The 23,633-nt window shown below is 51.4% G+C and overlaps 2 protein-coding genes across 3 annotated transcripts in view; both read right to left on the bottom strand.

Moving 5' to 3' along the window:
- Positions 1-9,700, bottom strand: part of LOC105524990 (E3 ubiquitin-protein ligase TRIM11) — a 23,133-nt gene extending 13,433 nt beyond the window's left edge. The window contains exons 1-7 of one of the 2 annotated variants that reach the window (XM_011960485.1): positions 9,324-9,700; positions 7,425-7,858; positions 6,580-6,675; positions 3,846-4,076; positions 2,289-2,311; positions 2,080-2,183; positions 951-1,662 (exon numbers count right to left, since the gene is read on the bottom strand). In XM_011960485.1, the coding sequence (XP_011815875.1) occupies positions 1,112-1,662; positions 2,080-2,183; positions 2,289-2,311; positions 3,846-4,076; positions 6,580-6,675; positions 7,425-7,853 (1,434 nt within the window). In that variant the 5' untranslated portion in view covers positions 7,854-7,858; positions 9,324-9,700 and the 3' untranslated portion in view covers positions 951-1,111. Of the gene's footprint in view, positions 1-950; positions 1,663-2,079; positions 2,184-2,288; positions 2,312-3,845; positions 4,077-6,579; positions 6,676-7,424; positions 7,859-9,174 lie in introns of those variants that run through there. The other variant, XM_011960486.1, reaches the window with a different exon arrangement.
- Positions 9,701-17,598: 7,898 nt separating this feature from the next.
- Positions 17,599-18,157, bottom strand: LOC105524989 (histone H3.1). Its single transcript, XM_011960484.1, has one exon. It carries the CDS (start codon positions 18,119-18,121, stop codon positions 17,711-17,713), a length of 411 nt encoding a protein of 136 aa, XP_011815874.1. The 5' UTR covers positions 18,122-18,157; the 3' UTR covers positions 17,599-17,710.
- Positions 18,158-23,633: the final 5,476 nt, after the last annotated feature.

The following is a 23,633-nucleotide window of genomic DNA, read 5'->3' as shown; positions in this document are numbered from 1 at the left end:
GGGGAGGGATGAGCAGGGGGCGGGGCAAGGAGGAGGGATAGGGCACACAGAATGGGCTACCGGGGAGAGATGGGACAGGGGGCGGAGCTAGGAAGTATGGGGGCTCAGGGCGGGGCACACGGAAGCAACTGCAAGGACTAAGGGAGCCCACAGCCTGGGGCATTGGAACCCCTCGCCATACCCCTAGTGCGTCCTCAACCCTCGCTCAGCCAGTGCTTCCCAGGGCGGGTATCCTCGGAAGGCCCGGCCCTCACAGCCTTGGCAGGCCAAGGTCAGAATGACTGGAGTTGGGGGATGCGACGGGGCCATCCCTCCAGGAGGCCCACATTCTCTCTGCGGGAACCACTCCGAAGGGACACGCTGTTCCAGGCAGCCCCTCGCGCAGACAGACACTCCGGCTTTGTCGAGGTAGGAGTACGCTGACTCCGGAATTCTGCCGCGCTAGTGCTTGACCCTGCAGGGGTGGGTGGGGGGTTCCTTGGAAAAGGGAAGGGCGTTGTGGAAAGGAGGCCCCTACATAAATCCTAACCTCCTTGGGATTTTGCCCCTGCTCGTGCAGCTTCGGGGGTCGAAAGGGATGGCGGTGGGCAGCTCTGAGGCTTGTTAGGGGTTCAGCCTTTCCCATTTTCCCCCTTCGTAGGACCCAATAGGATGCATAGGACATTTCCATGGGCAACCTGGGACCATCCCTGACAGAGCAACCTAACCAACCCCGCTCCTCCCCGCCATAGGATATTTCTGCTTCTTTGACAGAGTAACCTAAACCCCTGGGGGCGGCTGGGAGCCACAGATTTGTGCCATTCCAAAGTGGGGGTGGGGGCATGGCTAAAGAAAACGTGACCATGCTGTTCCTGGTGTATAGATATGGATTTAGAAATGGTCCACTCAGAATGCAGGGGCTTTCAAGAGTTTCCTCTAGGAAGCATCTGTCAATATATACCCTCTTAATGTTTGACAGTTTTAATCGCAATTATATTTAGACTTTGAGAAACCCCTCTGCATGTCTAATGGCTGCCAGCCTGATGCCAGAGAACCCTGGCAGGTGGCCTGCAGTAAGCAGAAGGCCCACACCTTCTGCAGAGCCAGGGGCAATGTTCCCCGGCCTGCATCTCTATCCCTTCACCCACATGGTCACTGTGGAGATGACCATCTGACCAGACTTCGGAGCCCCTAGGCAGAAGAAAGGCTGCAGGGGGCCCGGGAAGGTGGCCTGGGAGTAGGTGTGCAGGTGGGATCCATCACTCACGCTGTAGAATGACACCTCCCCGGCCTCGAAGTCCAGGAAGACGCCCACATGGCTGGGAGGCTCCATCAGCATAACCGGGATTGGGGCAGACAAGGCGGATAAGTACTTGGTTCCCTTGGACAGCTGTACCACCCAGAAGCCGTTTTCGGGGCACTTGGGGACCCTGTCTTTCCTGCTCACGTTGTCTCTGCACACACCCAGGGCCCACAGCGCGTCCCCGGTGATGTTCATGCCCACCTCCCAGTAGTGCCTCCCAGAGGAGAAGGTTGTCTGGCCCACGGCACAGGGGTAAGCCATGAATCGGTCCTTGCTGCAGAACCTGCTGCCCTCCAGCGAAGAGCCGAGGTAGCGCCTCTGGCGGCTCTCGTACAGGAGAAGGTAGGGGTGTGCGGAGGTGGCATCAGGCACCACATCCTCTGTAGATGGGCGTGGCAGCGGAGAGATGGGGAAAGGTGTGGGGCATTCAGGGTCAACAGTGGGAGCGCCCGGGCCCTAGTGGTGGATGTGGCCAAATGATCCCCTAACTCAGAGGCCTCCCCTGCTGTGAATCTGGGGTTACTTGATGCTTCCACACCCCAACTGTGTGTGGGTATTGGTGGCAATAAGGTACAGGGGGCTGGGCGGAGGGACCACTGGGAACTCAACAAGCTTCAGCCCATGAATTAGAACCACCGGTAATGCCACCCTACGAAGGCACAGTGAATAGCCAGTCACCGTCATCAGGCAGTGCACTTGCAGACCCCCCCCACTGATGGCTTCCGAGGCTGGGGGGTGCAGTGGGGCATCGCCAAGAGATCCTGGGTCAGAGGTCCCGGCCCTGGGTGCCCACTTACCTAGAAAGCCTCTTAGCACTTCAATCTGTCCAGGAACCCTGCACACAGTCCTGGGTCTGGTTGGAGGGGCAACCTCTGGGCACTGCACACTCACGTTGTTCTTCCTCCAGTGGGCATAGTCTTATTGACTCCCCTGGTCCCACAATCTTATTGTCCCCTCTGGCCCCCCGCTGCCACTGCCCCCGCCCCCGCCTGAGGGGACCACATACCTGCTCAGGGGTTCCTTCATGTCCTGCAAAAGACAGGGACAGAGGGCAGGGAGTGAGCCAAGCTCCTGGCTCACCTCAATGTCCCTGCTCCCTTCTTGTCCATGTCTTAGGGCAAGACCCATCCTGTCCCCTGGGCATTCCCTTCCCACAACTGAGCTTCATGGAATTCCTGAGCCTTCTCCACTGCCCTAGTTCCCACTACTACCAAAGCCCCCAGTGCCTCACCTAAGCTGAGCTACCCTGTCAGCCCACGGTCACACACCTGAGGTCCTGCAACTCAGAAAAGGTGGAGGGAGCCCTTCTGGGCAAGTGGCCACTCAACACTGACCCTCCTCTCCCATTTCAGGTGGTTGTGGCCCACCCAGCAGGAATAGGGGTCAGGGCGCAATTGGGTGCGGTTTGGGGAGGGAGGGGGGCGGGTAACAGACTGAGCCACCTGGGGATTTTCTGTAGCCTCTTTAGGGATTGAGTTCCCTAAAGAGATCACTGTTCACTTCTCTGGCCTGGAAGCTATAAGGGACTTGTTTTCCAAAGGCCATATTTCTAGTTTCCAGAGTGTGACCCTAACTCTTGGCAGGGACTCTCATGCAGGTGATGCACTTGGCCCTCTGCTCATGGGAGCACTCTTCTACCAGCTGCAGGGGCTTTTCCCCTCAGTTGGTCAGCAAACCAATGTAGTGGGTTGTGAACAAGCCGCTTTGTTTTCCCTTTTCCTTTCTTTTTTTTTCCTAGATGTGATCTCACCATCACCCAGGCTGGAGTGCAGTGGTGCAATAGCTCACTGCAGCCTTGAACTCACGGGCTCGAGCAATCTTCCTGCCTCAGCCTCCTGAGTCCTGGGACCACAGGCACATGTCACCATGCCCTGCTAATATTTTTAAGTTTGTGTAGAGACGGCGTCTTGTCAGCTGTAATCAAGCCCCCTCTCCAGGGCCATGGCACACAGGCTGGTCCCGGCAGGCAGGCTGGCTGCTTCACCTCCCCACTGCCATTGCCACACAACTCACTTCTGGGACAGTGTGCCTCCCCCACACTGAGACATGGAGTCGCTGTCCCAAAGCCGCACCTGGCTGCTAGGTGTCCCAAGCCACTTCTCTGGACTTGGAAGGAAATGGGGACACTGTCTCAGGTTGGAACCTGTAAGGGGCTGACTTGTGTCCCCACAAATTCACAGGTTGAAGCCTGAACTCTCAGGACCTCAGAATGTGACTGTGTTTGGAGACAGCATCTTTAAGGAGAGAGTTGAAGTCACTGGGGTGGGCCCTAATCCAGTCTAACTGGTGTCTTTATAGAAGGAGATGATTAGGACACAGCCATGCATAGAGAGATGATGCTGTGAGGACACGGGGAGGAGACAGCATCTTCAGGTCCAGGAGAGAGGCTCAGGAGGAACCAGGCCTGCCCACACCTTGGCCTCAGCCACCCAGCCTCGAGGACTAGGAGACTGGGGAGCTAACAGCCCTTTCCTATTGGCTGCCTCTTCCCTAAGCTCAGCCCCCGCTGTCCATGCCTGTCAGAGCTCACATTCCCCACTGCCTGCCAAGCCCACCAGCTCACCTGCAGCATCTGGAGGGGTCCATGTGCACTCCGTTCCTCCAGCTGCAGCAGCAGCAGCTCCAGGGAGTGACCCTGCCGGTCCAGGCAGGCCACGCTCTCCCGGAGTCTGCTGGCAGTCTCCTCCTCTTCCCTCTCCAGAGCCCGGAGGAGCCTCTGCTCTTCTTCCACCAGGTAGAGGTTCATCTTCTCAAACTCCAGCACAATACGTTCTCTCCGCTCCTTCACCTTGCCCTGCAGGGTGGAGAAGCCCGGCATGTCGCCAGCAGGTGGCTCGGCTCCAGGGATGCTGGCACCTCTCCCCAGGACCCTGGTGACCCACAGATCACCAGCAACCTGAGCTTTAGTTGGGGACCAGGAACTGTGACAGAGGCCGCCACCCCTGCTATCCTGTGATACACTGAGTGTAACCCTCGGAGCCCCAAAGTGCAACTTCCACACATCCAAACACCCAGGCACCCTTGCTCTGAGGAGGTTCAGAATGTTCACCCCCAAATAAGCCTCTTGGGCATGTTAAACAAAATTTATGGGTGGCCATTGTTTTTTGTTTTGTTTGAGACAGGGTCTCGCTCAGTTGCCCAGGCTGGAGTACAGTGGCACTTACTGCAACCTCGACCTCCTGGGCTCAAGTTATCTGAGTAACTGGGACCACAGGCATGCACCACCACATCCAGCCAGTTTTTAAATTTTGTGTAGGGACAGGGTCTTGCTCTGTTGCCCAGGCTGGAGTGCAGTGGCACAACCACAACTCACTGCAACTTTGACCTCCTGGCCTCAAGTGACCCTCCCACCTCAGCCTTCCAAGTAAGTGGGACTACAGACATGTGTCACTACCACCATGCCCAGCTAATTTTTAATTTTTTTTTAGAGACAGGGTCTTGCTATGTTGCCCAGGCTGGGGTTCAGTGGCATGATCGTGGTTCACTGCTGTCTTGGACTCCTGGGCTCAAGTGATCCTCAGGGGCCACTATTTTGAACTAGGCTCCTGTGCTAAGTCCCAGAAGACCAGACCCAACCAGAATGGAGTCACTGGTGCTAATGAAACCAAGGGGTTCATTGATCAGGTCAGCCTGCCCTGATTGCTTTTTGTTACTTTATTTTTCCTATTTCCATGAAACTGAAGGCCGTGCCTCTGAATGCTGACCAACCTTCACTGGCTGCTTTATAAATAATATTCATAGGTCACCCATGGGACTGGTCGCTTCAGGAACGTGGGGCAGTTCCTGTCCAGCTGAAACTGGTTGAGACCATCTGCCCTTCAAGTGGACCTGTCCCAGTGCCCGAGGTGGCCTTTTGATGTCAGAGGGCCAAAACTTCCAACCTCAGATCATGCTAAGGCTGCCATTTCTGGTACCTGTGTCCTGTGAAATGCCATGCACCGCAGAGACACCTGCGCAGAATGGGCCTGCTGGACCACCCTGCCTCCCTAGCTCATAAAGACTCCTAAGCTGTATCACTCGGGAGGCAAGTTTAAGAGCTGTTCTCCCTCCCAACTCGGTGGCCTTACAAATAAATCTTTCCTCTTAACTGGATGCAGTGGCTCACACCTATAATCCCAGTGCTTTTGGGAGACTGAGGCGGGAAGATAGTTTGAGCTCAGGAGTTCAAGGCCAGCCTGGGCAATAGCAAGACCATGTCTCTACAAAAAAAAAAAAAAAAAGCCGATCTTGGTGGCAAGTACCTGTAGTCCCAGCTACTCAGGAAGTTGAAGCAGGAGGATCACTTGAGTGCAGGAGTTTGAGGCTGCAGTGAGCAATGATCACATCACTGCGCTCCACATCTCTAAATCTGTTTTGATTTTGTGTTTTGACAGGCATTAGGATTAGGGTGAACTAAAGGCCATTGAGAACGTGCAAAAGCAGGAAAACCTGTTTGCCTCCCCCATTAGCTGCCTAAAAAAATAAAGTGCCTGGCCTGGCGCGATGGCTCATGCCTGTAATCCCAGCACTTTGGGAGGCCGAGGCGGTCAGATCATCTGAGGTCAGGAGTTCGAGACCAGCCTGACCAACATGGTGAAACCCCGTCTCTACTAAAAATACGAAAGTTAGTCGGGCATGGTGGCAGGCACCTGTAGTCCCAGCTGCTTGGGAGGCTGAGGCAGGAGAACTGCTTGGACCTGGGAGGCAGAGGTTGCAGTGAGCCAACACCACATCATTGCACTCTAGCCTGGGCAACAAGAGTGAAACTCCATCTCAAAAAAATAAAAATAAAAAAGTGCCCTTTCATGAAGGAAATTTCCAGTGGTCAAGGCATCTACATCAGGAAGAGATTTCCAAAAACAACTCTTCACCTGAGACACTTGCTTAAATACTTAACCAACATTATCTGCCCCCCCCAGCCCAGAGGCCCCAAGCCCTGTTCCTTTGTGGTGCCGACCTATGCCCCTACCCTCTGGCTGCCTCCTTTGTGGTACTGAGCCCCCACCCTCTGGCTGCCTCCTTTGTGGTACAGAGCCCCCACCCTCTGGCTGCCTCTTTAAGTACGATTTTTGAGGTCCCTTCTCCCCACCCTATGTGTGCATCTGTAATTTAAAATTGCCTTTTTATCTTTTTCTCTGCTGTTCATCTGTCTTAAGTCATTTTCATTCTGAGGCCAGCCATAGAACCTAGAAGGGTGGAGGCAGCTTTTTTCTTTTCCTGCCGCTGAGGCAGCATATCCCCACAGGCAGACACAGACATGTAAATGCAGGAAGATGGAGCAGCAGCAGGAAAGGGACTGGACAGCCCCAGGCGCCCACCTGCCACTCCGCTAAGCTCTGTTCCTCCCTGGCCTGCAGATTCCCTGTCCTGGTGATCTGCTCCCGAAGGTACTCCGTGTCTTCCTCCAGCTTCAACTGTGGGACACACAAACCGCAGGATTTGGGATCAGTGATCTGCCCACCTCCTGCCTAGAGTACAGTTGTGCTTGCTGAAACTGCACCCACCCCAGAGACCCTCCTCAGAAGGGGCAGGGGATCAAAATACATCACCCAGAATGTGCCACCTTGGATTATTTTGAGCTAAAAGCACTTAAAAAAGGGCAGGTGTAAGAATTGCTGTGATCCTCGGCCTTCCTAAGAGCAGAAGGCACAGCCCACCATGCCGGATAGGCCTGCCCTAGGCCAGGAGGAAAGCCATGTTCTTACCAAGGGTAGGAAAGCTGAAACCAGAGAAATCTGTGCAAAAGGGACCCTGCTAAGCTAACCCTCATCCTCCTCAGGTATGTGTTTGGCTCTAACATGCTTCCATGGGCCTCTGGCTCCTCAGGAGGGACTCCCAGGTCATGGAAAGCTTATAGGGAATGAAATTCAGTGCTTTGCTTCTGCTCATCTGTCTCAAATCAGTTTGGTTCTCAGAGCCACCCAAAATACTATAAGAGAGGAGAGGTTAAGATTTTGCAATGCCTGCATCATACAGTGTAGGCCCACATTGTCCCCACGGACACTCCTCCCCAGCCCCAGGCCACCTTGTTCCCTGGACGCCACCTCCCCAGCCCCGGACTTGGGCCACTTTGTCCCTGGACACCTGCTCCCTCCCCCATGATCTGGGTCACCTTGCCCCCTGGATGCCTCCTCCCCTTGACCTGGGCCCCGATGTGGCCCACCTTGTACCCCTGCACTGCCTCCTCAGCGGGCAGCACCCTGTGCAGTCGGTGCTCCCGGGACTCCCTGCACACCACACAGATGGGGCTCTGGTCCTCCTGGCAGAAAAGCTTGAGGGGCTCCTGGTGCTCCTGGCACAGGTCTTGCTTCTGCAGGCCAGGATGCTGCCGCGCCATCTCGGCCACCTTGGTCAGCAGCCGGTTGGGCAGCAGATTCCTCTGCGGGGACATCGCTCTGCACTCGGGGCAGGGGAAGGAGCCCTTTTGCTTCCGCCTCCCCTTCTTGCCCCGCGCCTTCTCCCAGCTCAGCTGGATGCATGCGCGGCAGAAGTTGTGGCCACAGGCTGTCATCACAGGGTCTGTGAAGTAGTCCAGACAGATGGAGCACGTAGCTTCCTCCTGCAGCTTTCTGGCAAGTTCCACAGCCTCCATGGCTCCTGGGAGACACGAGGCAGGTTCCCAAGTTGAGGGACTGTGGAGAGGTGGGAGGAAGCAGGCTGATGCTCTGGGCGCTGGCAGTGTGCAACCTTCCTGTACAGCCTCCCTTTACAGAGGAGGGCTAGGACTGCGGTCCAGAGTCATCATTTTTAGCCTTGTCAATAACAGACACAGATGCCTCCCCAGAAACTACACAGACCCTCCCTGACCAATGCTTGCCAGGCCCCTCTGCCTCTCCTCTCCACTGGGCCTGGACCACTTCTGCCTGCTGCTGGCTACCCCCAGCTCCACATCTGATCAGTTCCTCCTCTAGGCCTTCAACCTGCCTTTCTGGAGCAGCCTGCTAGGTCAGCTTAGGGAGAAGCCCCTACCCTTGGAGCCTTCCCTTAATCACTTTCCAACCACTAACCACCCCCAGATCCCCACTCCCATTCCCATATACATCCCCAATGGTCTTTGCTGGCCAACACTCCCCTTGCAAGTAACCTGACTAAAGAGCCTTTAAAGTGTCAGAATAATTTTTTCTTTAACAAAACCCTGTTCACCAAAGGAAAAAGGGATGGGCTATCAGAGGAAAAAAGCTCTCTTCCTTTTAGTGAGGTGAGGTTCAGAAAAACCATGCGTGTGCATACACGTCCCCACACGCACAAACACGTGCATACACGCACAGACGAACACACACCCATACACATACCCATGCATGTATACAAACGTGCATGTGTACACACGCACACCCACGCATACACACCACACAAATACACAGTTACAAACATACAGAAACGTGCATCCACAGAAACACGCATCCACAAACAGCACACACAGGCACAGATGCACATATCTGTACACATGCATGCATGTACACACAGGTAACGTGCGCGCACACACGCACAGACACACGAGCGTGCACACAGACACCCCCTGCAATTTGAACACTCGCGACCCCGGGCAGTGGAGAGTCACAGCCTTCTGCCTACGCCACGGGGTTGCTATGGGGACCCAGTGGCAAAGGGAATTGAAAATCGCGTCTACACTGCAAACACGAGTCTCCCCTTCCGTCCTGCCATCCCTTAAAGCGAAGGTGTCTAGGGGTCTCAGACTTCCCCGGCTGTGTCCCACTTACATTTTCTCGGAGCTCTCTGCACGCCAACCACCCGGCGCCAGCCCCCTCCTTCCCCCCAAGAGCCCTAACTGAGGCACCCAGTCCACCCGGACCGAAGCCGGGCAGGGGCAGCGTCAGCGGGCGTGGGGCTCTGGCTCTGGCTGCGGGGATCCCCGTCCTTCCCGCTCTGGTCCGCTAGGGTCCCGGTGGAGTTACCTTGTCCAAGTGCGCTAGCCCCTGCAGGGACAGGGCGGCCGGCTGAGGCGGGAAGGCCGGGCGTTGGAGGGCGAGGAGGACCGGGTTAGGCTTAGGTCGTGGCCCAGGCGCCACAGGAGGGTGGCCTAGGCGGGGGGGCGGGTACTCACCGCGGGGGGGCCTTGCACAGCGCCTAACGCACCCGGCTGAGCGCTAGCTGCAGGGAAGGGCTGGGTCTGCCCCTACGAAGCCCAGGGGCCCGCGGCCTGGCCCGGGGCGTGGGGGCGTGGGGTCGGGCGGCCGAGGGGCTTTGTGGCGTCATCGGTGGGGCGGTGGGAGCCGGGGAAGGGGAGTGCTGGGCAAGGGAGAGAGCGTTGGCCGGGATGGGGGCGGCGCCTCTTAGGAGAGGTTGGGGGTGACTTGGGGATGGAAGGCGGCAGAGGGTGTGAGGCTCAGGACCGGCCAGGGGACGGCGCAGCCGGGAGCTTACTGGGCGGTGGGGAGGATGTGGTTCACAGCCCAGCGAAGGGAGGAGTCCTGTTGTCCTGGGGTGGGACTTTTAGGGGAGGTTAAGGGAGTGTGGAGGGGGGTGGGAGTTGGGGGGTTACTTGGGGGTTAGGAGTGGAATGGGGACAGCTGGTGGGGCAAGGGGCAGCTATGCGAGCGTCAGGGTCCGGGGAGTGGGATTGGAAGAGGCTTCTCAACCTGGGGTTGGGGCTGTGGGAGGGCTCACGAGCCCCAGGCTGGAGGGTTAGGTGGGGGCTAAGTTGGTCAGGGTAGGTAGGGGATGGAGAGGAGTTTGTGGGGGCTGGGGTGGGGGTGAGGCAGCAGGAGCGAGTGCCGGTTGAGAAGCTATGAAGGAGGTCCCCAGGAGCAGCCAGCCCCCAGGTCTGCCCACATGGTGGGCAGTCAGCATCAGGCTGAGGGTCCAGAGAGGGGCGTCCCAATCCTGTGGGCAGAGCAGTTTGGAGGGACCACCTGGCAGGTCAGGTCACGTCACCTGGGGCGAGGGGGGACAGGGTGGGTCTTGCCAACACTCCCAGGTGGTTTTGTTACCAGAAACGGGTCCTGATCCAGACCCTGAGAGAGGGTTTTGGATCTTGGGCAAGAAAGAATTCGGGGCAAATCCATAGAGTAAAGTGAAAGCAAGTTTATTAAGAAAGTAAAGGAATAAAGAGTGGCTACTCCATGGGCAGACCAGCCTGGAGGGCTGCAGGTTGCCCATTTTTATGGCTATTTATTTATTATATGCTAAATAAGGGGTGGGATATTCATGAATTTCCCAGGAAAAGGATGGGCAATTCCAGAAACTGAGGGTTCCTCCCCTTGTTAGACCATATAGGGTAAGTGTGACCTTGTCTTGGTATCTGTAAACTGTTGTGGCACTGGTGAGGGTATCTGTTAGCATGCTCATGTATTATAATTAGCGTATAATGAGCAGTCATGATGACCAGAGGTTATTCTGGTCGCCATCTTGGTTTTGCCGGCCTCTTCACCACATGCTGTTTCATCAGCAAGGTCTTTATGATGTGTATCTTGTGCCAACCTCCTATCCCATCCTGTGACTTGGAATGTCTAACTTCTGGGGAAGGCAGCCCAGCAGCTCTCAGCCTTATCTTACCCAGCCTCTATACAAGATGGAGTCGCTCTGGTTTAAAAGTCTCTTACTGTTTCAGCCAAAATGCCGCCCCTAGCCCTGCCCAGGTCCTGGATGGTGGCCATTTCTCCTGGCCTTGAGTCCCCATGCCTAGTCATGATGCTTCATCCTCCAGTAGAAGGATGCACCTTTCACATGTAGGGTTCATCTCCTGCTTTCAGGAAAAGGGACCAGAGGCCTGTGTGCCCCGAGTCAGAGTCCTGGGATTGGGGAGAGAGAACAGATGAAGAAACTAAGGCTTGGCCCACACAGGGGATTCAGGCAGACAGGAAAACAGGGCCTCGAAGGCTAAGAGGCACCGTTCTGCAGTCTCCTGGGTGTGCAGGTGTAGACAGCTGGCCACAGGCATAGATGGCTGGCTTTCCCTGGGCTCACTTGGTAAAGTGTTTCTTCCGTGGTCTCTCATCACTCGCACACACAAAGGGGTCTGTGTGCTGACAGGTGCGGGCTGGCTGTGGACACTGGGTGATTACGTGAATTACCCTTGTGAACCCCGAATATCTGAGACTACTTTCAATTAGGAAGTTTATTTTGCCAAAGTTAAGGATGCACGCCCATGACACAGCCATGTGCCCAAGGTGGTCCAAGCACAGCTTGGTTTTATACATTTTAGGGAGACATGAGACATCGATCAATATATATAAGATGAACATTGGTTCCATCCAGAAAGGCGGGACAACTGGAAGTGGGGAGAGGGCTTCCAGGTCATAGGTAGATAAGACACAAATGGTTGCATTCTTTTGAGTTTCTGATTAGCCTTTCCAAAAGAGGCCATCAGATATACATTTATTTCAGTGAGCAGAGGGATGACTTTGAATAGAATGGGAGGCAGGTTTGCTCTAAGCAGTTCCCAGCTTGACTTTTCCTTTTAGTTAGTGATTTTGGGGCTCAAGATTTATTCTCCTTTCACACCCTCCACCCCTACCCAATCCTCTGCCTGTCATTTGCATCAGTGAGGGGATTGTGAGCTGCAGGTTTCCTTCAATTGGGAAAACAGAATCACAGAATTAGGGGAAAATTGAATATATATATATATATATCTATATATCTCGCATAGCACCACACATGCCCTAGTCACCTGCTGACAATTTGTCACCCTTCATTACAAATGGGTTACAAGCAGCTGAGCCTAACAACTTCTTTGGGTTTTCACTTCTTTCCTGTACACCCCATGCACATAAAAATATTAAGGTCAATACAATGTGGATGCCTTTCTCCTGTCTGTCTTTGGTCAATTTAATTCACAGTCTTCCCCCTATACCAGCATGATGTGGGGGAATTCAACAAATACTTGTTAAAATGTGGCATCAGCCCAAGATGCTCATTATTAATGCTCCTTTAGGCTCACCTGGTTATTGGGGTGAGAAATCTATCATCATGATAAAACAATTGGAACAACCTTCATATCCTCAAGTCATTAAGAAAAAAATCAGATAGCAGTTACATGTCCTGATAAATTGTTAGGTTTAATAAAAGGCAGGATGTAGAATATATGTAGTTTGCTACTATTTAGGTAAACAATTATTGTAAATATATCTCTTGAAAAACAAGAAACTCCATCTGATGAGGGAAATTAAGGACTGAGGAACCCTCTAACTGAGGGAGACTCAATTTTCACTATATATCCTTTTGGAATTCTTAAATTGTATACCACTGCTGTGGATTGTCTTTTTTTTTTTTTTTTTAAATTATTTAAGCAAAGGATCAGCAATGTCAGTCTTTAAACACAAGTCTTACACTGTTACAAGGTAAATATCCTTTGCCCTTATTGAATGCAGCCCCCACTAAGTTATTAACATTGTAGAAAAGATTAGAGAGCAAAATTTAAGTGCTCATGTAAGTTAAAATGTGCTGAATTAAACAGAAAAGAAGAGGGGCTCCTGAAAATAGGGTGACAGAGCCATGGCCTCTTTATGTCTTCAATTCAGACTCCTCAACAGAAGAGTCCACTGGGCCACAGAAAAACAAATCCAGATTGTTATGAACTGCATGTTTGTCTCCAAAATTCATATTTTGAAATCCTCACCTCCAAGGTGATGGTGTTAGGAGATGGGGTTCTTTGGAAAGTAATTATGCCATAAGGGTGGAGCCTTCATGAATAGGATTGGTGCCCTTCCAGAGATTTATTTTCCCCTTACCCCTTGTACCACATGAGGTCACAGTGAGAAGGCCCTGTCTGTGAATTAGAAAGCAGGATCTCACCAGAAGCTGAATCTGTTGGCACCTTGACCTTGGACTTGCCAGCCACCAGATCTGTGAACAATAAATTCCTGTCACTTATAAACCACCAAGCCCATAGCATTTTGTTATAGCAGCCTGCATAGACTAAAATGAAAGAAGACAGATTAACGGGAGAAAGCATATACGTTTTACTTTTACGTGAACATGGGAGCCTTCACAGGAAAATGAAGACCTCAAGAGCAGTTAGGCCTAAGTCCTTATCCACTGGATGGACAAAGGGTAGTAATTATGAGACAGCAACTGGAATACCTGGGGAGGCTGGAGGAAGGTAAGAGCTATTTTTGTTTGTTTGTTTGAGGCAGAGTCTCATTCTGTCACCCAGCCTGGAGTGCAGTGGTGTGATCGTGGCTCACTGCAACCTCCACCTCCTGGGTTCAAGCAATTCTTCTGCCTCAGTCTCCCAAGTAGCTGGGACTACAGGTGCGCACCACCACACCCAGCTGATTTTTTTTTTTTTTTTTTAGTAGATATGGGGTTTCATGTTGGCCAGGCTGGTCTGGAACTCCTAACCTCAGGTGATCTGCCTGCCTTGGCCTCCCAAAGTGCTGGGATTACAGGCGTGAGCCACTCTACCTGGTGATAAGAGCTATTTTAACAAAGCCTGTTTGTACACATTTTGCTGCGCTTCAGTCCCCATGCTTAGTCATGCTGTTTCTCCCTCTGGTAGAGGCAAGCAACTTTCCCATGGAGGGTTCATCGCCTGCTTTCAGGAAGAGGGGCCAGAGGGCCCTTCTTACACCTACTGCTCTTCAAGTGCCTTCAGCTCAAAATAATTCTTATATCAAATCTGCATATTTTGGGGAAGTATATTCTGCTATCTTGTTGGGAGCTGAAAGTCTGAGGGTCATGACCAACTCAGCATTCCACTGGAAGCTATATGATTAAAGAGCAAACTGTTTATCATGAATGCAGGATGTGGGCAAACTTGCATCTGTGTCTGCCGCCAGAAGGTACACTGAGGGCCTCATTCCCTGGCTCTGTGCCCCTTGAGGTTATCTACTGGGACATCTGGAGCCTACTGTTCAAAGAATGTAGTCATGCAGGCCTGCACTAAGTCAAGCAGCTGACCACAACCACCCCCTTCTCCCTATCTCCTTTACTCAATAAATATGAAGGGCTCTAGCAGCTCAGGGCCCTTGTTCACTAGAAGCAAGGAGACCCCTGACCCCTTTATCCAAATATACTCTTTTGTCTTTGTCTTTATTCCCACATTTGTCCTCCTTTGTTCAGTCCACCAAGGTCTGCCGCAGTATCTCTTAATGCCTAACTCTCCTTTCTGTTGTTTATTTCTGAAATTTTAACCTTTGGATATTTAGAACCACTCATTCCACTTTTATAGACTGCATGCTCTCCATTGTGTATATGCTCTCGAAGAGTTGAGTACATGGTGAACAGATACCACATTTCAGTTACTATCCCACATCATTAGGACTCGCAGGATACAGAAGCAAAGGCGTTGGTTGTAATTGTAAGGTTCTGGCTCTGTTGCCCAGAATGGAGTGCAGTGGTGTGATCACAGTTTACTGCTCACTGTAACCTGGAACTCTTGGGCTCAAGCGATTCTCCCACCTCAGCCTTCTAAGTAGTTAGGACCACAGGCACATGCCATCATGCCCAGTTAATTTTTGTATTTTTTATAGAGACAGAGTCTTGCCATGTTGTCCAGGCTGGTCTTGAACTCCTTGGCCTCAAGAAATCCTCCCATCTCAGCCTCCCAAAAAGCTGGAATTACATACATGAACCACCATGCCTGGGTGGAAAGGCTTCCTCAAGTACCCACTTACACAACCCAGAAAGACTTCGGTTACTTTCTTCCTGTGTCTAAACTTCTTTCCTTAGGTCCTCAGCAGTCAGTTCTGAGATACAAATTGCCCTGTGTTGCCTTGTTATATCTTTATAGGGCATCAATTTGTGCACTATCCACTCCATTAAACAGTGAAAACAAGGAACATATAAGACCAAGCTCTTGTTTTTTTTTTGTTGTTGTTGTTTTTTGTTTTGTTTTGTTCTTTGTTTTGTTTTGTTGTTGTTGTTCTTTTTGACAGGGTCTGTTGCCCAGATTGGCCTCAAAAACTCCTGGGCTCAAGCCATCCTCTCGCCTCCCCAGTAGCTAGGATTACAGGCATGTCCCACACTGCCGAACTTAGACTCTGTTCTTCATACAAAGACCAGAATGACAGGGGACTGCTCAAGTGGCTTGGTGTCCTACGGAAGGCAAAGCTTGATCATGATCCTGTCAAGAATGCATTATCTGCATCCAGTTACGCAAATGTAGCTAGCTGCCCAAATTACTGCTCCCTCCAGGCTACCCAGCAAGGTTACTCAGCAAGGTTACATAGGTTTAGCTCTCCACCACTGGGCAAGACTTTGTCAGGACAAGGGCTTTGTAAAGCATAGAAGACTTGAACTTTACCTGCTCGGGAGGCTAAGGCAGGAAGATGGCTTGAGCCCAGGAGTTCGAGGCTGGCCACTATGCTCATGTCTGTGAATAGCCACTGCACTCCAGCCTGGGCAGCATGGCAAGACCCTGTCTCTGAAAAAACAAAACAAAAAGGGAAAACTTAAATTTATCCCAAAAGAGTCTAGTATTGAAAGTCAGAACTGACTTTCAAAACCAGAACACAGCTCTCCCTGAATATTCTAGGCTTTCTGGATAGCCCTCCAAGGATCTGGCACTCATAAGTTTAAATACATCCTGAGATTTAAAAGGTATGATTTTCAGTTGTGTGTGTACTAATAAATTGATGAAGCTTTTGAATTTTGAGTCTACAGGCTATAAATTAGGTTCAAAGAGACTTATAAAATCCACTGTTGCCTATTGATGGCGTTTTGTGCACACCCCTTGCTATGTATAAGAGCATCTTTTACTATCATTGCTTCTACACACAATACAGGCCCCCTTCACTCAAGCATAAGCACCTTGAAAGCAGAGTGGGCAGCAGCCCACTCGGATTGGATTTTATTCCCAGAGGAAATGGATTTTATTCCCTCCATGATCCCAGCATGGGGTAGTGCTTGGCTTCATTCAGTTTAATAAAGCCTTTAACAAATCAATGATTCCAACCTGTACCAGAGGGAGACAATCCCTACATCCTTATCCTTACAGCCATCCTCAGGTTTTCCCAACATAAGTCTACTATTGGATCTGTGGCCTGCTGCCCTAGCTGAAGGATTTCTCAGCAAGTTGGTCTCTGTGTCTCTTATCCCCAGAGCACTGCCAGACTACTTTGTGGCGCTGGGAAGCCTGTTTCAAAGTGCTGGGCACATGGGCCATCCCTGTCTGCGACTGCTCAGTAAGCTGACTTCCAGGGCAGAGTGCCCTCTTTGAACTTTAGGCTGGGGTTTCCCAGTATTGATTTCACTTAGGCTGAATTAACAATGTACATGCCTGGCTGGGCTTCTCACACACAACTAGCTAGTCATCTACCCTAACAGAAGATAGGATGAATTAACAACATACATGACTAGCCAGCCTTTTAACTGAATGGGAGATTGGGTATGTTAACACATACAATGACGTGGACTTCTAACTGGAGATGGGCCAACACCACAGCTACATATGTGTGTGCACATGGGCACACGTGCACGCGCACGCACACACACACACACACACCCCAGCCAGCCTTCTAACCTAATGGGAAATAGCCCAAGTTAACAAGATACACAACTAGTCAGCCTTCTAAATTAACAGGAGGTAGGTTGAGTTAACACACACAAGTATCTGGACTTTTTTTTTTTTTTTTTGATTTTGAGACTGAGTCTCACTCTGTTGCCCATGCTGGAGTGCAGTGGCATGATTTTGGCTCACTGCAACCTCTGTCTCCTGGGTTCAAGCAGTTCTCCTGCCTCAGCCTCCCAAGTAGCTGGGATTACAGGCGTGTGCCACCATACCTGGCTAATTTTTGTCTTTTTAGTAGAGATGGGGTTTCACCATGTTGGCCAGGCAGGTCTGGAACTCCTGACCTCAGGTGATCCACCCGCCTTGGCCTCCCAGAGTGCTGGGATTACAGACATGAGCTGCCACGCTGGTGAAGTAGCTGGACTTCTAACCGAAAATAGGTCAAGATAACACATACTACTTGCTGGCCTTAACAGGCTGTCTAGGTAGAAGACTAGCTGGACTGGTAACCTCACTGGAAAGAAGCTGTGTGTACACACACACACACACACACACACACACACACGGGACTTGTAACCTAATTTGAAAGAGGCTGAGCTGAGAACACACAAGACCAGCCAGCCTTCCAACCTAACTGTAGATAGGCTGAGTTGACACAACTAGCTGGGGTTGCTTACCTAACTGGAGATAGGCCAGTTACGCTACCCTCAACACCCCGTCCCCAAACAGACCAACCATGATTCTTATCTAAAGGGATAGGCCAAGTTAGCACCACACACGACTAGCTGGACTTGTAACTGGAGACAGGCTGGGAGGTAACACGCATGAGTAGCTGGCCTCCTAACTGGACGGGCTGAACACAGGATTCGCCAGCCGCCCACCCTAATCAGAATTAGGTAAGCCAGCACCGGCCAGCAGAAGGAACCCCCAAAACCCAAGAGCCTGACTTGCTACAGCAACTCTTCCGACCAGGTGGGTGGCTCTTAAAAGAGCCTTTGGGGTGAACGTTGCGCAACCTCTCAGGTGGCGAGATGGCCCTCCTAGGCCCGCTCCCCGCGGATGCAGCGTGCCAGCTGGATGTCCTTGGGCATGATGGTGACCCGTTTGGCGTGGATGGCACACAAGTTGGTGTCCTCGAACAGCCCAACCAGGTAAGACTCGCACGCCTCCTGCAGCGCCATCACAGCCGAGCTCTGGAAGCGCAGGTCAGTCTTAAAGTCCTGAGCGATCTCGCGCACCAGCCGCTGGAAGGGCAGCTTGCGGATTAGCAGCTCAGTGGACTTCTGGTAGCGGCGGATCTCGCGAAGCACCACTGTGCCAGGTCGGTAGCGGTGCGGCTTCTTCATGCCGCCAGTGGCGGGTGCGCTCTTGCGAGCCACCTTGGTGGCCAACTGCTTGCGCGGTGCCTTGCCACCCGTGGACTTGCGCGCAGTCTGCTTCGTTCGGGCCATGACTTTGAAACTGTTGTCTCTGTTGTGTCCTGTGACCAGACCCCGCTGATTGCCTGCTTTTATAGAGCTTGCCGCGTTTTCATTGGCTGGCCTCAGGTGGCGTGATGACCTCCTACTCTCTGATTGGTCCACAGGGCACTCCACTCGGTCGCCTCTCCCTTATATTCCTGCCTGTTGGTCGTGGCCACCAGAGCTAGCACCAGCATTGTGAAGGGTTGATGCGGGTAGGCCAGGGCAGTGGAGATCATCTCTCTCCAGCACAAGCTTCCTCGTGTCTCCTCAGCACTCCTCTTCTCCCTTCCTCATGACTTGGGTGGGAAGAGCCTTCCAGAAGTCAGCATGTGGCATTCCACTTTTTTAAAAAATTAATTTAAAATAATTTTTTTGAGATGTTGCCCAGGTTGGAGTGCAATGGCCCGATCTCTGCTCACTGCAACCTCTACCTCCCAGGTTCAAGCGATTCTTCTGCCTCAGCCTCCCAAGTAACTGGGATTACAGGTATCCACCACAAAGAGATGGGGTTTCACCATATTGGCCAGGCTGGTCTCAAACTCCTGACCTCAGGTGATCCACCTGCCTCAGCCTCCCAAAGTGCTGGGATTAGAGGCATGAGCCACCAGGCCCAGCTGGCATTCCACTTTTACACAGTGATACAGCTCTGGGATCCAGCCAGAGTTAAAGGAATTTTCCACTTTTTATAACCTGCAAAGAACTCCCTTCGCTGTATGGCTCAGATGAGCCTTAGGATGCTGAAGAAGGTAAAGATGTGCCTTTCTGGCATATTAACTCTTTTGAGATAAAGGCACTTAAAAAAAAAAAAAGAGGCAGGTGTAGGAAGATCATTCTGAATTTCTTGTTGTTTCTTAAAGGCAAGAGATAGAATTCCCCTATGAAAGATGTTCTCCTTATAGTAAAAGGAAGGGAACGTTCTTATCGTCAAGGACCAGAAGATGGAAGCTTCCAAATCTCCTCCAACTCTGAAGCTGAAATTTGATCCCTAAAGTTGGAGCCAGGGCTCAGTGGGAGGTGTGTGGGTCCTGGAGGTATCACCCTCTGAATAGAGTCCTGCCCTCCTTTAGGGTGAGTTCTCACTCTGTTGGTTCCCTGAAGAGCTGGTTGTTAAAAAGAGCCTGGCACTCCCCTCACCTCTCTCTCTGGCTTCCTCTCTCTTGCAGCCCTGTGACCTCTGCACACACATGGGTTCCCCTTCACTTTCCACCATGAGCAGAAGCAGCCAGAGGCCCTCACCAGAAGCAGAGGTGGGCCCTATACTTGCTTCCTTCCATTTTCCCTGCCTCCCTTCCTTTCTCTCTCCCTCCCTCCCTCCTTCCCTCCCTTTCTTCCTTGCTTCCTTTCTTTTTATCTTCTTCCCTCCCCTCCCCTCCCCTCCTTTTTTCAGTCTTGTTCTGTTGCCCAGGCCCCTCCTACCTCAGCCTCCCAAGGAGCTGGGACCACATCCAGCTAATTTTTAAATTTTTTGACCAAGCTGGTCTTGAATTCCTGAGTTCAACTGATCCCCCAACCTTGGCCTCCCAAAGTGCTAGGATTACAGGCTTGAGCCACCATGCCGGGCCACCGTGCTTTTTTTGTTTTTTTAACCTGAGTCTCACCCTGTTGCCCAAGCTGGAGTGCAGTGGCGTGATCTCAGCCCACTGCAATGTCTGCCTCCCGGGAAGTTCAAGCAACTCTCCTGCCTCAGCCTCCCGAGTAGCTGGGATTACAGGCGTGAGCCACTGCACCCAGCCACCGTGCTTCTTGTACAGCCTGGGAAACCATAAGCCAAATAAACCTTGAAGGGGTGGCCTGCCCCTCCACACCTGTGGGTGTTTCTCGTTAGGTGGAACGAGAGACTTGAGAAAAGAAATAAGACACACAGACAAAGTATAGAGAAAGAAAAGTGGGGCCCAGGGGACCGGCGCTCAGCTTACAGAGGACCCATGCCGGCACCGGTCTCTGAGTTCCCTTAGTATTTATTGATAATTATCTTTACCATCTTAAAGAAAAGGAAGTGGCAGGATAATAGGATCATTGTAGGTAGAAAATTAGCAGTAAGACATATGGATAAAGATCTCTGTGACACGAATAAGTTCAAAGGAAAATGCTGTGCCTTGATATACATATGCAAACATCTCCATAAACCTTTTAGCAGCATTGTTCCAGACTATCACATGGGGAGAAACCTTGGACAATACCTAGCTTTCCTAGGCAGAGGTCCCTGCGACCTTTGGGGTCGTGTCCCTGGGTAGTTGAGATTAAGAGAATGGTGATGACTTTTTAACCAGCAAGCTGCCTTCAGGTACTTGTTTAACAAAGCACATCCTGCACAGCCCAAAATCCTTTAAACCTTAAGTCACCACAGCACATGTCTCTTGCAAGGACAAGGTTGGGGGTAGGGTCACAGATTAACAGCGTCTCAAATACAGAACAAAATGGAGTCTTTTATGTCTGCTTCCTTCTATACAGACACAGTAACAGGCTGATCTCTCTTTCTTTTCCCCACAAAACCTTTTTTTTTCTCAATAAATCATCCAGCCTCAGGTAATCCTTTAACAACACGAAACAGACTAAGACAGAAACCAAGAGAAATCTATACAAACAAACTTTATTAAACTAACCCTTATCTTCCTAGTTGTTGCCACAGTTACTACTCTTTGTTCAACCTAGTGTATAAGCATTTTGACCTAGTCATTTCTTCACCCCATTGACTATCCTCACCCAAGCCCTGTGGCCTTATCAAATCTCACAACTTACTAGTGTTTGTCCACTTCTGTATATAAGTGACCCTAACTGCCTCTTTGCATCTTCATTTCCTTATGAGGGCTCCTGTGCCACATTAAATTTGTATTAAATAACTGTATGTTTTTCTCCTGCTCATCTCTCTAATGTCAGTCAAATTATTGGGCCCAGCCTGGACCCTAAGATAAGGGAGGTAGAATTCTGCCTCCCCTACAGCGCCCCTTGTTGATGCATAACATCACTGTCATGCCCACTGTCTTGGTCTGTTTTGCGTTGCTGTAAAGGAATACCAGAGGCTGGGTTATTTATCAAAACATTTTTTAGCTTATGGTTCTCCAGGCTCTATAAGAAGCAAGGCTCCAGCATCTGCTTCTGATGAGGCCCTCAGGAATCCTCCACTCATGATGGAAGATGAAGGGGAGCCCCTGTGTGCAGAGGTCACAGGGAAAGAGAGAGGAGGAGGTACTGGGCTCTTTTTAACAACCAGCTTTGGCAGGAACTAATAGAGCAAGAACTCCACTCCCCACAAGGGAGGGCAGGAGTCTATTCATGAAGGATCTGCCCCCAGGACCCAAGCACCTCCCACCAGGTTGCACCTCCAACACTGGAGATTAAATTTCAACATGAGAATTAATGAGACAAACACCTTATTCAAACTATAGCACCCACTATATTGCCATCTTTGTCTTATCAATGACTACCTGAACCCCTTGTCCCCATGGGTCAATCCACACAAGGTGCTTGTTTGCCCAGCCTTGGTTCAGCTTCTCCCCTCCCCCAAGGCCCTGATGTTTGGCCCCTCCTGGAGCAGGCCAGGCTCAGGGTAAAGTATCCTCAATCTCTTGTCCCCTCAGCCACCCTTCACCCCACTTCCCCAGATCTGGTTCTTTCCAGCCTCATTCATTCCTCCCTATATGAGAAAACTCCTCTGCGTCACCTTTGAGAGCTTGCAGACCTTAAGGTCAATGCTTTCTCCCTATTGCAGTATTCTGGTATCTCCTATTGCAATATCCTTTTGCATAAAGATCTCTGCTTACTAAGTCTGGATTGGTTTTTTTATTCGACAGTGGTTTTTACACAGAAGGCCTGCTGCTCTCTGCTCATCGGGTCTGGTTGGCTGGTCAGACATGTGGAAGGACCCTAGGACCATCCACCTGTGAAGCCCACCCAGGCTCACCCCTGGTGTAAACGATGTGGGGTCTGACCTGGCCAGACCAGATGCTGCTCAACCCTTTAACTGCCTGTGAGGATTTGGACACGTTCGATCTTCCTGGAGCTGTCTCTCACTCGAGAGGGGCAGCCTTGGGACTCTCCAGGTGTCCTTAGGGCTAATGGGGCTGATGATGGGCAGATGATGGATTACCAGCAGCTGCTGCGACCTCCCCAGGAGCACCTGCAAAGCAGCCCTTTCTGCCTCGTGACTCTGCCCAGGCCTCTCTGCGGAGTGTGGCACAGGCTTGGCCAGTTCTCTGAGTGCATCCAAGAGGCTCACAGGTTTTGGGCATATGTCTGCGACCTCACTTTTCCAGTCATAAGGGCTTTTGCCTTTAGATTCTCAGGGGCTTTGAGCCCCCAAACCACCCAGACATAGCACAGGATGCCATCTGGTTCTATGTGTCTGAGCAAACAAATGCACACTCACACGAAGCACAGAATGAAGGGCTGCCTAAATGCGGACCCACCCACCCCTGGCAAGGCTTGAGAACAGCCTCTATATTACATGTAAAAGCTCTTTTTAGATGATCAGCTGAACAGTTCATTTTCTTGATCTCCAATCATTGTGTTCTATGTTGTTAAAACCCCCAGAAGGACCAAGACCCAGAGAAAAATGTCCCCTGAAAACTTCCCAAGAGGAGAGATTTCCTCTGCAAACTGAAGAAAGTGTGAGATATAAACATTCCCCCCAAGGAACAGGTCTGTCGAGGCCGCAGGCATTCGGTAAATCAGTGTGTGTTCTCTGTCTCCTCATTCTCTCTGCTCATGGTTTTGTATGTACAGCTGAGGCAATAACGGGCCTTGTGTCCTCTTGTTAAAGTTCTTTGAGATTTGGGGGTCCTACATGGTTGGTCATGTTGCATCATCTCTAGGAGCACTCCTATCAGCAAACAACATGCTATCGCTTCTCCAATTTATCAATTGGCTTTTCTCCTTAGTCTGGGCAGCAGCAAGGCTGAAACCATCTGAACTTTCACAAACTCACTGTAAGGGCAGAGAGGGGGTCTTACAGGAACAGGCACTCCTTCTAGGTCGGGGGTAAAAAGTGCTCAAAGCGATAGTGAGCTCTGTTCTCCAAAGACTCTTGCAAAGCCAGTGTGCACTAGGGTTTCCTACTGTTTGTTAGAAAGAATGCCTTCTCTCTCCATCCAATGTGCCCTTCCATCTGGCACCCCACTTCTCCGGCCCACTCTGCAGGAAACTCCTTACAAGTCCTGTCCATACTGACCATCCCCAAGTCCCATCTTCCCATTCTGTGGGCCTGGTGCACGGTGAGTGCTCCATTTGTGTCCAGGAGGGTGCCAATAGGAGACGACTTTCAGTACGGTCTGTGGGGTGAACCAGTCAGTCACATCATCAACTGGGATGGACCCAAGTGCCAATCACCTACCTTGGAGCTTCCAGAAGCTACGGGAAACACCGATGTGTTTCTAAAGCAGGGGAGTATGTTGGCTCTAGCCGGTTTTTTTTACAATCGGGTCTTTGCTGTGTTCATCATATCCACTTTCTAAAGGCCCTAGGATGGGTATGTCTCCACTGTCCTGATTCCCCACTGCCTCAA

The sequence above is a fragment of the Colobus angolensis genome, unplaced genomic scaffold, assembly GCF_000951035.1.
Source record: "Colobus angolensis palliatus isolate OR3802 unplaced genomic scaffold, Cang.pa_1.0 Scaffold511, whole genome shotgun sequence".
In the NCBI taxonomy this organism is placed as follows: Eukaryota; Metazoa; Chordata; class Mammalia; order Primates; family Cercopithecidae; genus Colobus; species Colobus angolensis.
Note: the sequence above shows the minus strand (reverse complement) of the source record. Positions and strands in the feature narration are given on the sequence as shown.

What these genes read in the sequence shown, in the direction of transcription:
- LOC105524989 (XM_011960484.1), bottom strand. Translation starts at nt 18,121, where the DNA reads ATGGCCCGAACGAAGCAGACTGCGCGCAAGTCCACGGGTGGCAAGGCA.